This window comes from Pan troglodytes, chromosome 6, assembly GCF_028858775.2.
Source record: "Pan troglodytes isolate AG18354 chromosome 6, NHGRI_mPanTro3-v2.0_pri, whole genome shotgun sequence".
NCBI lineage: Eukaryota > Metazoa > Chordata > Mammalia > Primates > Hominidae > Pan > Pan troglodytes.
Genome location: NC_072404.2, coordinates 118097531 through 118111667, shown reverse-complemented (window position 1 = coordinate 118111667; position 14137 = coordinate 118097531). Strand labels below are relative to the sequence as shown.

Sequence of the window (14137 nt, the reverse complement as noted above, 5' to 3'; positions counted from 1 at the left end):
AAGTTCACTGTGCGTTCCCTGGGACCCAAACCCGTTTTCACTTCACTTCACTTGCCAAACTTCAGGGGCGCGTTCACCTCCACGGACGCCTGGGGGTGGATAGTATCAGACACAATGGCCATCTCCTCCAGATCCTCGTCGTACTTCACCTGCAGGCCGTCCAGGCCCCGCACGCCGCCCTCCACGCCGCACACCGCGACCAGCACGCGGTCGCCATCCGGGTAGGTGAGGGGGTCCAGGGGCCTCACGGCCAGGTGGCACGGGAGCCGCGCCCGCAGCCGACCAAACGGGCTCACCTGCAGTGTCCACTCCTTCAGAGTTCGGCGCGCCGGGCCAGGCGGAGGGACCTCAGTCTCCGATCCGGGCCAGCGCTCGCCCCCACCTGAGCTGTACGGCCTGGCTTGGCAAGCCCAGCAAGCCCAGCGCCCAGCGCCAGCCCACAGTCGGACCTGACGGAGACAGAGACGGAAGCAGCCAAGCTCCCAACCTGAGCAGGGTGCAAGCATGGCGCGCCTCTCTCGCCAGTCCTCAGAACACTTCAGCCACCGGGAGGGTCACTTGCCACGGCCAATCGACTTGGCCACTGTGCCGCCTCAAGTCAAATAGGAGACGTAAGTCAGGGTTTGCTGAAACAAGAGCGAGCCGGTTGGTTTGACTAGGCGTTCTAAACATCAGCCGCGCAATCCCCAGGGGCAAGTTGGGATTTGAAAGCTCTAAACTCTGACCTGGACCCCTTGCCTAAGTCCACCCCCTTTCGCTAAGGCCGACGGGATAGGTAGTTCTAAAGGGGTGGAAAGTCGCAGAGCTCTGCCTCTTAGAAACCACATATCCCAGGAGGCAATGCGCAGGGGAGCACGGGTAAGAGGGCAGGTGTTAGAATCGCTGGAAAGGCGGGCGCCCTTTGTCTCAAGACCATTGGCTATTGGAGGGGCGGTACATGGGAGTCCACTGGCCAATGGGAAGCACGGAAGGGGCAACGCGGGTAAAGCTACGTGGTCACCTTGGATACCAAGCACGCGACTTCTTGTTTGGAGAGGGTGGAGCTTTGGAGTGAGACCCAGGACGCCAAATCCCAAAGAGAAAAATAGGAGCCTAAATAAGGATCAGGACCAAGGGAAGGGGTAAGAAACTGCGCTTTTTAAGATGACAACTAGGTGCAAACTAGGAGTAACCTCTGTGGATGTCAAGATCCGAGCTTCACTAACTTAGTGAGGGCATCTCCAGGGCATGGAGAATGCCTTGGTAAGAGAGTAAAGAGCAAGATTGGTGCTTTTTGAGGGAATTGCCTCCTTGGAAGTGTATTCCCTCCTATATTCCAAATATAGGAATAGAGTACTTGCTCCGTCCTGACCCTAAGTGACCTTACTTTGGGTTTTAATTTGCTCACTTTAAAAATGTAGATAATAATACCTTCCTTGCCTTGCCTCAAAGGGTTTTTGTAAGGATCAAGTAAGAAAATGGATGGGACCGTGGTGCACAGTCTACAAAATTACCGTGTAAAGAACTGTATATTTATTTCAACGTACTTAACATTGATTGTGAGTTACCAAGAAATTTATGAGAGATCAGAACTTGTTTTGAGAATAGCATTGATCTCTTTGACTACAAATGATCCTCAGTTTTAGAGTGAAAAAAAAAAAAGACACAAAAAAGAGAGTCACCATGGTGCGGTGGAAAGAGCAGGGACAAGGGTCAGATTATTTTCCTGGCTCTGCCACTGCTTCATCTGTGTCACCTAGACCTGTTTCTTTAGTTTTAAAATGAAGAAAGATGGTTCTAAATGACCCTATAAGGGGTGTGTGTGTGTGTGTGTGTGTGTGTGTGTGTTTACCTTTTATAATTCTATGGGCAGTAAAATAATGGGAACAGAAAGATTTATTTTCTTTTTTCTTTTTTTCTTCTTTCCTGCCTGGTTTCTCTCTCCCCCTCTGTGCCCCTACTTCCTCCTGAAATGTATTCCCTAAATTATTTAGCCAAGGAACCTGCAAACACTAACATTTCATAAAATGCAAGTGCCTTAAAAAATTGAAGCCCTTACCCAAGTACAATGACCAGAATTCTTGGGGCTATCGTGATAGATAGACTGGGCTGAAGTTCTCATGGGTACAAGTCTCAGGTTCTCTGCTAGCCACTACCTTTTTAAAATTTTTAAAAATTCAGTGTTCTCTTAAGTTATCATTGCCTCTTTTCTGTCCTTCTAGTCCTTCCTCCCTCCTTATTCTTTTGGTGAAGACTCACTCATTATAGGTGCTAGCTCAGGTTCAGCAAGGGCCCACTGCAATAGTTCTTTTCTTGTCTTTGTGTTTCATTGGTTATAATTATTCAGAATAATCTTCAAACTATTTTTTATGAAAATTGAGAGGTGTAACTTTGAAAAGAAATTTGAAAAAGGCACTGGTTTAAGGAAGTTGAGAAGGTACTCAAATTTTCTGTAGAAACACTAGACATTTTTAGATTAAATATTAATTCTAATAGTTAATTCTGTGTCTATGGTAATTTTTCCTTTTCTGAGACAAACTAAGTTAATGGAATTGGCAACTGAACTATAATTTTCTATGTTGCATAATCATTATTTTACTTTTTCAAATAAAAACCAAATAGAATTGACTGAAGATTTACTTTGCTGATCATACAATGTTGAAAATGGAGAAAATTATTAATATTAAGATTGGTATAAAATATTTAAAGTTATAGACACTTAAAAACAGTATAATGAGTATCAAATCTGTCCACATATCAACAGTGATTAATAAAAGTTGTATCTTCCATCCATATGACATTATAATTGTCAAACCATGTTCACATGTGTCATCTCACTGTATCCTCACTAATTAGGAGGGAAATTATTCTCCTCACACTATAGATGAGGAAACAGATTCAGAAACATTAAGATTAAGCAATTAGAAGGTCTGGCCCTTTTATCACTCTACCAAAACGTCCATTTTCCTGACACCTTTGAAGAAAAAATGAAATTATTCACCTCATAAGTAGAAAATTATATACAACTTTTTTCTCCTTATTTAGAGTTTGTTTCTAAGATATTTTCACATCTTAGTTTTAAAAAGCTATTTCAGTGGTCATGAACATATACTTCTGGTAGGAGTGTTAAGTTAGCACAAAATTTTTAGAGTTCAATTCAGCAGTAAGAATGAAAAGCTTTTTCTATGACTCAGAAATTGTGCTTTTGGGGATGTAAGCATAAAATTAGGGATGCTCAAGGAATTACGTTTTATAGGGTTACTTGTAAGAGAAAATAATTGCATCAATTTAAATGCTCCCTGGCCAGGTGCAGTGGCTCATGCCTGTAATTTCAGCACTTTGGGAGGCTGAGACGGGTGGATCACCTGAGGTCAGGAGTTCAGGACCAGCCTGGCCAACATGGTGAAACTCCATCTCTGCTAAAAATTAAAAAAATTAGCTTGGCGTGGTGATGGACGCCTGTAATCCCAGCTACTCAGGAGGCTGAGACAGGAGAATCACTTAAACACAGGAGGTAGAGGTTGCAGTGAGCTGAGATCACACCACTGCACTCCAGCCTGGATGGCAAGAGTGAAACTCTGTCTCAAAAAAAAAATGTTAAATGCTGCCAAATAAGACAGTATTACATAAATTAGTATATAGCTGATATATTATGCAACAATTTAAACATTATATCTTGATATGGGAAATAGTCCATATATAAAGTGAAAAGAATATATACAAAATTGCACGTATAGTATGATCTCAATTGTGTAATAATAATAATAAATTTAACATAAAATTATACTTTACAGAAACAATTCCAGAGGGATATATACCACTTGATAACAGTTGTTATCTTTAAGCAGTGATATGATGAGTGGTTACTGCAATTTTTTGTGTGTTATCAATAGTGAAAATATATTACATTTATAAGAAAACAATTTTAAAGCATTTCTTAGCATATATTGTTTCCTAAAACTGACTCAAATAATCAGATGGGCAGAAGATTTCTTACCATCTAGATATAAATGTCAACGAATATTTTATTTAATGATTTATGTTCAATAAATGGACAGCAGAGGTCATAAGAGAGTTTTCGGAAGAAAAGGTAACCAAAACAAAGAATTCAGCAATTTAGCTTAAGAGAAAAGCCATAAGAACTTAACTTTCTGAATTATAAACTATTTAAAAAGAGATATATCTTATGACTTCTATTATTCTTATGAAATATTAATAAACTCAACAATCTTAACTAATAACTATCAACATTGAGAAGTATTTAATGAATATATAGGTACTAATTCTATTTGAAATCTCTATGTGAAACTGCAAATAGACAGTTTTATTTCTTCCTTTCTAATCTGTATGGCTTTTCTTTCCTAGTGTTATTGCACTGGCTAAGACCGCCACTACAATATTGAGTTGGAGTGGCAAAAGCAAAAATCCTTGATTTATTTCCTATTTATGAGGGAAATTTCAACAACAATTAGGAAGTTAGCGGTAGATTTTTAAAGATGCCGTTTAGCAAGTTAAGGAAGTTTACTTTCTAATTTGCTTAGACTTTTTATCATAAGTGAATGTTGCATTTTGTCAAATGCTTTTTCTGTATCTATGAAGATGATCATATTGTTTTTCTTCTAATTTATTGATATGGTGTATTACAGTGATTGTTTTTCAAGTGTTTCATTCCCTCAATAAGCTACATTTCATCATGTTATTGTCAGGGAGTTTTGTGTTGCCAATTTCCTGGCCAGAAACCTCTGTGGCCACAGCACCTTTGCCCGAATTCTTGTCCTGCAGCCAGGAAGAGTGAGGTACGCAGACAAGTGAAGGGTGAACGGGACGAAGATGAGCTTTATTAAGTGTTACAAGAGCTCAGAGGAGACCCACAGTGGGTAGCTCCTCTCTGTAGGAAGATCATCTGTCCAGCATTCAGTTCTCATTAGAGAGGTGGCCCTGGAGAGGGTAGCTCCTCTCTACTACTGGTTGTCCTGATGTCTGCAGCTCTCAGTGGAGAGGAGGCCCTGGAGAGGGTGCCTCCTGTCTGCTGGCAGGTTGTCTCTGAAGCTCTCGGCAGAGACGGTAGCTCCTTTCTGCAGCTGGTCCTTGTGTAGTCTGTCTACCCTCTTCGTCCTTTGGCCATCCTCTGCCCTGCTCTGGCTGAGCCCAGGGCTTTTATGGACCTCAGAGGGGAGGAAGTGCATGCTGATTGGTCCATGGGCAGCCATGGGCTGCTGGAAGAGGCCCCATGAGTCCCCAAACTGGTATGCAGTACTTGCAGTTGGCCCCCAGCCTTCAGGCCCTCCCTGGACTGAAGGTAGAGCCTTACTGGGGACCTGCCCCCTTCCACCCAAGAATCTGTCTGCCTCCCGCTGCCATTCATGGCCCCAGGGCTCAACCCCAACCCCACTCCAAGATCTGAGCCAGCTCCAGGAGAGGAGAGAGGTCAGGAGAGGAGAGAGGTCAGGCAGCGGAAGCAGACACCCCAAGCCTGCAGGGATAGGGGGGCCTTCCGGGGCACCAGAGGGTACAGGCTGCAGAGATGCCTGGGTCCCGTGGGTGAGAGGGCAGCGGCAGCTGCACCCAGGGAGCTCCCGCAGGCCAACTCAGCAGGGGCGGGATTCCCCAGCTCCTGCCTGCTCCATGTTGTGGGAGGCCCAGGTCTGCAGCTGCTGGTCAGGCGGCTGCAGCTGCACCCAAGAGGGCAGATCCTGCCTGTTCCCAGCCCCACTTCAAGAGCGCAGGGAGGCTCGGATCTACAGCTGCAGTTTGGGCGGCTGTAGCACCGTCCAGAAGGGTGGGGCTCCTGACTGCCCCATGGAGTGGGAGGCCTGGGTCTGCAGTCCCAGCCTTTCCTCCCTGCTGCAGCCAGCGTGATGGCACCAGCCACTGCCATCATTATCTTTTCTATAAATTGCTACATTCAACTTGCTAAATTTGTGAGGATTTTTACATTTTATTTTCATGAAGGATATTGGTCCAAAGTATTCTTTCATGTCTTTTTCTGGTTTTGATATTAGGGTAAAATTAGAAGGGCAAATGTTGCCTCTTTTATTTTATGGAAGATTGTTAGAAAATTGTTAATATGGTTTAGTTTTATTTGTCCTGCTCAGAAGTCAATATGCTTTCTTTGTCTAAAGTCTCCAATTTATAAACCTTCAGCATTTCCTTGCTCTTTCTATTCTTTACTTTTGGAGCTCTCATTTAGACATGTATTTTAATTTCTCATTCTGTCATCCATATCTCTTAACTGTGTTTATATGATTTATGCCTCTTCATCTTTTTGTATTTCATTCTGGATGATTTCCTCAAATCTATGTTCTAATTCATTAATTCCTTCCCAATCTTTGCTAATCCATTGTTTAATATCTGCATTGAATTTTTCATCCCAATGACTATATTATCATTGCTAGAATATTTATTTGGTTCTTTAAAAAATCTGTTTTCTCTTATTTTAAACTGCCCCGTTTATTTTACTGTGGTTTCTTTACCTTCTCTTGCCTTTTTAATTATTTTAAACATACTGATGCAAAATTATTCTAGTCTGTTCTGTTATGAGGTTGCTGTTTCTCTTTTGCTACATAAACAAACTCTGTCTCATGGTGGTTTATTTCTTGTCATGGTTTATAAATTTTTATTTATAGCTCATCTTCAGCGGGAGTTCTCTTTTCTGAAAATCCTTTACATTCTAGATTACAATAAAATTTTTCTTGTTCCCTGTAGAACAATTTTGGATTTGCTTCAGTCAGAACTCGACCAATTTCCATGGTCATGGGCCAGGTTTTCGATTTTTATTTTCTTTTATTTTTGCTTCATTTCCTTCTGTGCAAAGTAATTCATTCATACAAAAGAATAAAGTATGAATAAAGTCTAAAGAATAATAGTAAAAAGAACATCTTTATGCCTAACACCCAGTTTAAGAAATAAGACATACCAATAAGTTTCAGTTTCCTTGTTTCTTTTTTCCTCCTTTATCTTCTGGCTTTCACTTAAAAGCAGGCTGAATTGAGAACTGTGTAGAAGAAAAGGGGCTCCTGCCACACAGAAATTGTAGGGAAATCCCGATTTTTTTCTTTCCGTTTTGGTCTGCTGGCCCTGCCACAAAGCCAGCTCCAAACATAGATTTGCACTGCCGCTGCCAGGCTGTGAGGTTTCCTAAGAATAAAAGAGAACACTGTCTCTCTGAATAGAGGAACTGGAAAGAGAGTGTGTGGGGGAATCCCGATACTCTTTCTCTTTTTTTCTTGATATTTTACCTCGAGGGCAGCCCCAACTACTTAGAAGTGAATGGCAGCATAAGGCAAAATCTTTAAGACAGCCTGATCCTTTTGGCCATAACAAAGGGGGCCCACAAAAACTGTAAAGTGTAGCAGAAATCCCATGTAGGAGAGAACTAGAGAAGGTGATCCTAATTCTATGTTTGAAACTACGTAAGTAACAGGGTCAGCCCTACTCCTGCACAAACATGGAGTACAGTCGGCCCCTCTTATCTTTGGCTTTGCTTTCTGAGGTTTCAGTTTCCCATGATGAACTGCAGTCTGAAAATATTAAATGGAAAATTCTGGAAATAACTTGTAAATTTTAAATTGCACACAGTTCTGAGAAACATGATGAAATCTTGCACTGTCTCACTCCAGTGTGCAGCATATCCACACTGTCTACCCTACCCACCCAATTGTCACTCAGTAGCTTAGCTGTTTTGGTTATCAGATTTGCTGTTGTGATATCTCAGTGCTCATATTCAAGTAACCCTTATTTTACTTAATAATGGCTCCAAAGCACAAGAGTAGTAATGCCAGCAATTAGGACATACCAAAGAGAAGCCATAAAGTATTTCCTGTGAGTGAAAAAGTGAAACATTCTCAATTTAATAAGGAAAGAAAAAAACTATATGCTGAGATTGCTAAGATCTAAGGTTAGAATGAATCTTCTGCCTGTGAAATTGTGAAGAATGAAAAATAAATTAGTTCATAGTGTATATAGAGTTTGGTACTAATCCTGGTTTCAGTCATCCACTGGGGATCTTGGAACATATCCCCCATGGATAAGGAGATACTACTGTAATCTCTACTGATCTGTCTTCAAGTTCACTGATCTCCTTGTTCAAATCTACCATTGAACCCCCCCCAGCAAATTTTTCAATTATTATAATTTTCTACTTAGGAATTTCAATTTGGTTTCCTAAAAATTTCTACTTATTGATATTCTCTGATGAATTACATCATACTCTTCTTTAATTCTTTAAATATGGTTTCCTTTCATTCTTCAAACATATTTATAATATCTGCTTTGAAGTCACTGTTAAATCAGACACCTGCCCACTAGTCATTTCGTAGCCATCTCAGTTATCAGATCAACTGTTGATGTATCTCAGTGCTTGCATTCAACTAACCCTATTTTACTTCATAAGGGCCCCAAAGTACAAGAGTAGTGATGCTTGTTGAAATATAAATTGAAATAATATTTTCAATTTATATTAATTGAAAATAAATTCAATGTTCCTGGTGGTAACAAAATTGCCCCTACTTCCTTGTATCAGGACTGCCATTTGGAACTGCTGGAGAAGCTCTTTTCAGAAATTATTTTCAAAACAGCATTGTTGCCTTTTGCCAAACTGAAATCTGGTTGTAAACTTTTGAAAACTAGTTCCTTGGAATGGAATTCAAGTTGTCTTCTAAGCAATTTTTTTTTAACTCAAACATACATTCTATCTTGCTTTATTATGTCACTATTTGTGTAGGAAACATATTTCTATTTTTACCATTTTCAATTTATTTACATTTACATTTACATTTGTGTGTATATATATACACACATACATACACTTTAATTTCTGGGATACATATGCAGAACTTGCAGTTTTGTGAAATAGGTATACATGTGCTGTCGTGGTTTGCTGCACCCATCAACCCGTCATCTACATTAAGTATTTCTCCTAATGCTATCCCTCCTCTTTCCTTCCTACCCACTGACAGGCCCCAGTGTGTGATGTTCCCCTCCCTGTGTCTATGTGTTCTCATTGTTCAACTCCCACTTATGAGTGAGAACATGTGGTGTTTGGTTTTCTGTTCTTGTGATAGTTTGCTGAGAATGATGGTTTCCAGCTTCATCCATGTCTCTGCAAAAGACATTAATCCATCCTTTTTTATAGCTGCATAGTATTCCATGGTGTATATGTGCCACATATTCTTTATCCAGTCTATCATTGATGGGCATTTGGGTTGGTTCCTAGTCTTTGCTATTGTGAATAGTGCTGCAATAAACATATGTGTGAATGTGTCTTTATAGTAGAATGATTTATAATCCTTTGGATGTGTACCTAGTAATGAGACTGTTAGGTCAAATGGTATTTCTAGTTCTGGATCCTTGAGGAATTGCTACACTGTCTTCCACAATGGTTGAACTAATTTACACTCCCACCAACAGTGTAAAAGCATTCCTATTTCTCCACATCCTCTCTAGCACCTGTTGTTTCCTGACTTTTTAATGATTGCCATTCTAACTGGCACGAGATGGTATCTCTTTGGACCAGGGGTGATGAGCTTTTTTTTTTTTTTTCTTTGAGACATCCACACTCTGTCACCCAGGGTGGAGTGCAGTGGCACAATTTCGGCTCACTGCAACCTCCACCTAATGGGTTCAAGCAATTCTCCTGCCTTAGCCTCTTGAGTAGCTGGGATTACAGATATATACCACCACGCCTGGCTAAAGTTTTTTTGTGTGATTTTGGTAGAGACAGAGTTTCACCATAGTGGCCAGGCAAGTCTCAAACTCCTGACCTTGTGATCCACTCGCCTTGGCCTCCCAAAGTGATGGGATTACAGGCGTGAGCCACCACGCCCAGCCTATGATGAGCTTTTTTTCATGTGTTTATTGGCCGCCTAAATGTCTTCTTTTGAGAAGTGTCTGTTCATATCCTTTTCACACTTTTTGATGGGGTTGTTTTTTTCTTGTAAATTTGTTTAAGTTCCTTGTAGATTCTGGATATTAGCCCTTTGTTAGATGGATAGATTGCAAAAATTTTCTCCCACTCTGTAGGTTGTGTGTTCACTCCGATGATAGTGTCTTTTGCTGTGCAGAAGCTATCTTTAGTTTAATTAGATCCCATTTCTCAATTTTGGCTTTTGTTGCCACTGCTTTTGGTGTTTTAGTCATGAAGTCTTTGCCTATGCCTATGTTCTGAATGGTATTGGCTAGGTTTTCTTCTAGAGTTTTTATGGTTTTAGATCTTATGTTTAAGTCTTTAATCCATCTTGAGTTAATTATTTTATAAGGTGTAAGGAAGGGGTCCAGTTTCAGCTTTCTTCATATGGCTAGCCAGTTTTCCCATCACCATTTATTAAATAGTAAATCTTTCCCCATTGTTTGTTTTCGTCAGGTGTGTCAGAGATATGTTGTATATTTCATGGTACAATGCCTTCTGTCAATGGGGAAAAATAACAAGCATATATGGGATGAATGAAGTCTGCTATGGTTAAGGTTGAGAATATTTACTGATCCTTGGGTTCAGTCTCCAGGAATGTTGGAAATAGAGAATGGAGATAATGGAGATACAGAAAAGTTCTGAAAATGACACTTCCCATAGTGTCAAAATTGTGATCTATTGGAGAATTCTGTGATACATCCAAACCTCTGTTTATACTGATGTTTGTTATTGTGTATGAGCATATCTTTATCAGGTGTAGGCTATTTCTATACTTTCATGTCTTTAAATCAATGTTTCTATTCACATATGTATATGTGCAAATAGAAGCATGTTAATATTATATATATATTTTCTGTCATTACCATGATTGCTATGATTATCATTAGCATGTATTATTAGTGTGACCGAAGTATCATCAGTATCAGTTTCTTTCTAACTGCAGTGCTCCTGTAATGCTTCATTTCTACAGAGCCAACCTACACCCACCGTTTCCCTGACTATAACTTTACCTAAAGTATAAGCCCTTATAAAGCCATGAAAGCCTACCAAGAATTGTCAAAGAAGCTAGGCAGCAGCCAGGCTCTGCCTTAGGAAAAGACTTTACTTTTTATTATCATGTGCAGTACTTAACTACTTGTTTTGACCTCTAAGATTTTGCTCTCCTATATTTCTATCCCCTGGCTTTCTGATATTTCATGTGATTATATTTGAAATTTTAACCTTGCTTTTCTTTTTGGAATCTCTGATATCTCTGCTGCCACAGATAATGACAGGTTCCTCTCTAACTGTTGGTGTTATCCCTGGTCAGATTATTACTGATGACAGAAGTAGATGTTTTACGTGGATTCTCTCGATATCAGAAACAAATACAGATATCACAACTCAAAAATGACAGACTGATAACCATTATGAACTTAGATGCAACATTCTTAATACAATATTAGCAAATTGAGTCTAGGAATATTTAAAAATGATAATGTGTTTTAACCAAGTGGGGTTTATCTCAAGTTGGTTTCAACAACTGAAAATCTACCATGCTGACAGAAAAAAGAAAAATCACGTGACACTCTCAATAGATGCAAAAAAGGAATTTACAAAATGTAACACATTTTTTAAATTAAAAACTCCCAGCAAACTGAGGATAGAAAAGTACATTTTCAAACTGATTATGTGTTTACAAAAAATCTATAGCAAACATCTTACTTAAAATGGTGAAAGCCTTAATACTTTCTACATAAGATTATGAAAAATGCAATGATGTCCTCTCTCCCTAGTTCTTTAAAGTATTGCATTCAATATTAAATAAGTGGAAATATATACCAAGTTCATTGATAAATATTTAATACTTATGAGATGATAATTCTCCTGAAATTGATCTCTAGATTCAGTGGAATTCCCATGAAACCTTATAGGTCCTTTTGGATAAATTACAAAACTGATTCTAAAACAGGGAGAAAGAAAGAAGGGAAGGAAGGAGGAATGGACAGAAAGAAGAAAGAAATAAAGAGAAAAGAAAAGAAAATAAGAAATAAGTGACACCCAAGTTGGGAAGAAAGAAAAATACTATTTTCATGTGATGTAAACATATACATAGAAAATCCTTAGGCATCTGCAGAAGTGTGCTAGAGGTATGAAGTGAATTTAACAAAGTTGTAGGATGAAAGATCAATAAATAAAATCAATTGTGTTTCTATACACAATCAACACCAATTAGAAAATAAAATTATGTAAGCAATTTAACTTATAATAGCCTCAAAAATAATAAAATAATTCAGAATAAATTTAATAAAAGGTATGCTGATCCAAAATTTCTAAATCATTAATACGAGAAATTGAATAGGTAGAAATATGTATCAAGTTCATTGGTAAATATACATGTCATACTTATTAGATGATAATTCTTCTGAAACTGATCTCCAGATTTGGCACAATCCCAATCAAACCTATAGGCCTTTTTGGAGAAATTACAAAGCTGATTCTAATTTTTTTTTAAATGTGGAAGTCCTAGAATAGCCAGAGCATGTTTTAGAAAGAAGAATAAAGTTGGAAAACTTTCCAAATTTCAAGACATATTGTAAAGCTACACTAACCAGTACAGTAAACTTACTGGCATGAAGAAGACATATATATCAGTGAAACAGAATAAATACTTTAGAAATATATCCAGCCTTACATGGCCAAAGTTGCCAAAATAATTCAATAAGGAAATCAATGTCTTTATAAAGATGGTACTATTAAAATTGGATATTAAATGGAGAATATGAACTTCAGAATTACCTCACACCATATCCTCAAATTAACTCAACATGTATTTTATACATAATGTAAATATAAAAAGTATAAAGCTTACTGAATAGGAAAAATTTTTAATAATCTTACTATAGCTAAAAATTTTTTAGATAAGAAAAGGATGGATGAAAATGGAAAAAAATAGTAAGTTGGACTTCATGAAATTAAAACTTTTGCAATTTAAAACATAGCATCAAAAAATGAAAAGGCAAACCACAGATTGGGACAGAATAATTTTAAATATGTCTGATAAAGAACTTTCATCTAGAATGTACACATAACTAAAAAACTAAATAACAAAACACAAATAACTCATTTAACATAATATTTTGACCTAAATGGGCCAAATATTTGTACAGATATTTTAATTTAAAAAGAGATGATGTCCAATACACAAATGAAAAGATACTTAACATTACCTGTCATCAGGGAAATGCAAGTTAAAACCACATTGAGGTACCACTGTACACCCACTGGAGTGGCTGACACGAGCAGAACTGACCATACCACATGATGTGAAGAATTGCTATTCACACCTGGCTAGTGGGACTTCAAAATGGTACAGACATTTTGGAAAGCAGTTTGGCAGTTTCTTTTAATGTTAAACTTAGTACTGATCATATAGCCAAATAATTCCACTGTGACTCAAAATAAATAAAAACATATCCGTACCAAGCCTCATCCTTGAAGTTCATAGCAGATGTGTCCATCAACTTGTAAATGGATAAACCAGTTGTAGATGGAGTACCACTCAACAATAAAAAGGAGCAAACTGATACAACAGCAATATAAATGAATATCAAAAGCATTATGCTCAGTGAAAGAAGCTAGACATGAAAGACACCAATGTATCATTCCACTAATAGGATACTCTAGAAAATGCAAACTGTAGAAACAGAAGCAGATTAGTGGTTGCCTGTGTTCAGGAATGGAGAAAAGATCAAACGCAAAACAGCAAAAGAAAACATTTTGTGATGATGCAGATTTTCTGTATCTTGATCATGATTGTGGTCAAATGATGATATTCATCTGCCATAACCCATTAAATTGCACATTTAAAAGGGTGAATTTTACTGTGTGTACATTATACTTAAATGGAGCTGTAAATATGTTTGGAGCTTATCTGTGAACATTAGTTGCAGAGCAGGAGTTATTTTTATAGAGTGGAAATCTGCTGAGTGCCAACTTGAGAAGGGTTGAAAAAAATTAGAACCTTCTTCCAACACATTTCAGTTAGAACACTCTTAGGATGTCGTTACAGCTATGCTCTATATTGGAGTCTCTGATGAAATCACATGTCTAACAATCTCAGCATGCCTTTAATCAACAGAATATACACGTGTTTTCTTTTTTTACTATAAAGGATATACCAAACAACTTTTTCAAGACTTTACTTCAAAAAGGCACGTAGTTTTGCAACATTTTTGGTAAGTCTTTAATTATTTCAAAATGAAAAATTGA

The 14137-nt window shown here is 38.3% G+C and overlaps 2 protein-coding genes across 7 annotated transcripts in view; one reads left to right on the top strand and one right to left on the bottom strand.

Moving 5' to 3' along the window:
* Positions 1-767, bottom strand: part of FAM185A (family with sequence similarity 185 member A) — a 103055-nt gene extending 102288 nt beyond the window's left edge. For 2 of the 5 annotated variants that reach the window (XM_063814998.1, XM_024358018.3), the window contains exon 1: positions 56-763. In XM_063814998.1, the coding sequence (XP_063671068.1) occupies positions 56-506 (451 nt within the window). In that variant the 5' untranslated portion in view covers positions 507-763. Of the gene's footprint in view, positions 1-55 lie in introns of all 5 variants that reach the window. The other 3 variants (XM_024358015.3, XM_024358016.3, XM_063814997.1) reach the window with 3 other exon arrangements.
* Positions 768-829: 62 nt separating this feature from the next.
* Positions 830-14137, top strand: part of LOC129135558 (MAM and LDL-receptor class A domain-containing protein 1-like) — a 170840-nt gene continuing 157532 nt past the window's right edge. For both annotated transcript variants that reach the window (XM_054656217.2, XM_063815003.1), the window contains exon 1: positions 830-1121. The gene's annotated coding sequence lies outside the window, so the exon portion shown is untranslated. The remainder of the gene's footprint in view (positions 1122-14137) is intronic.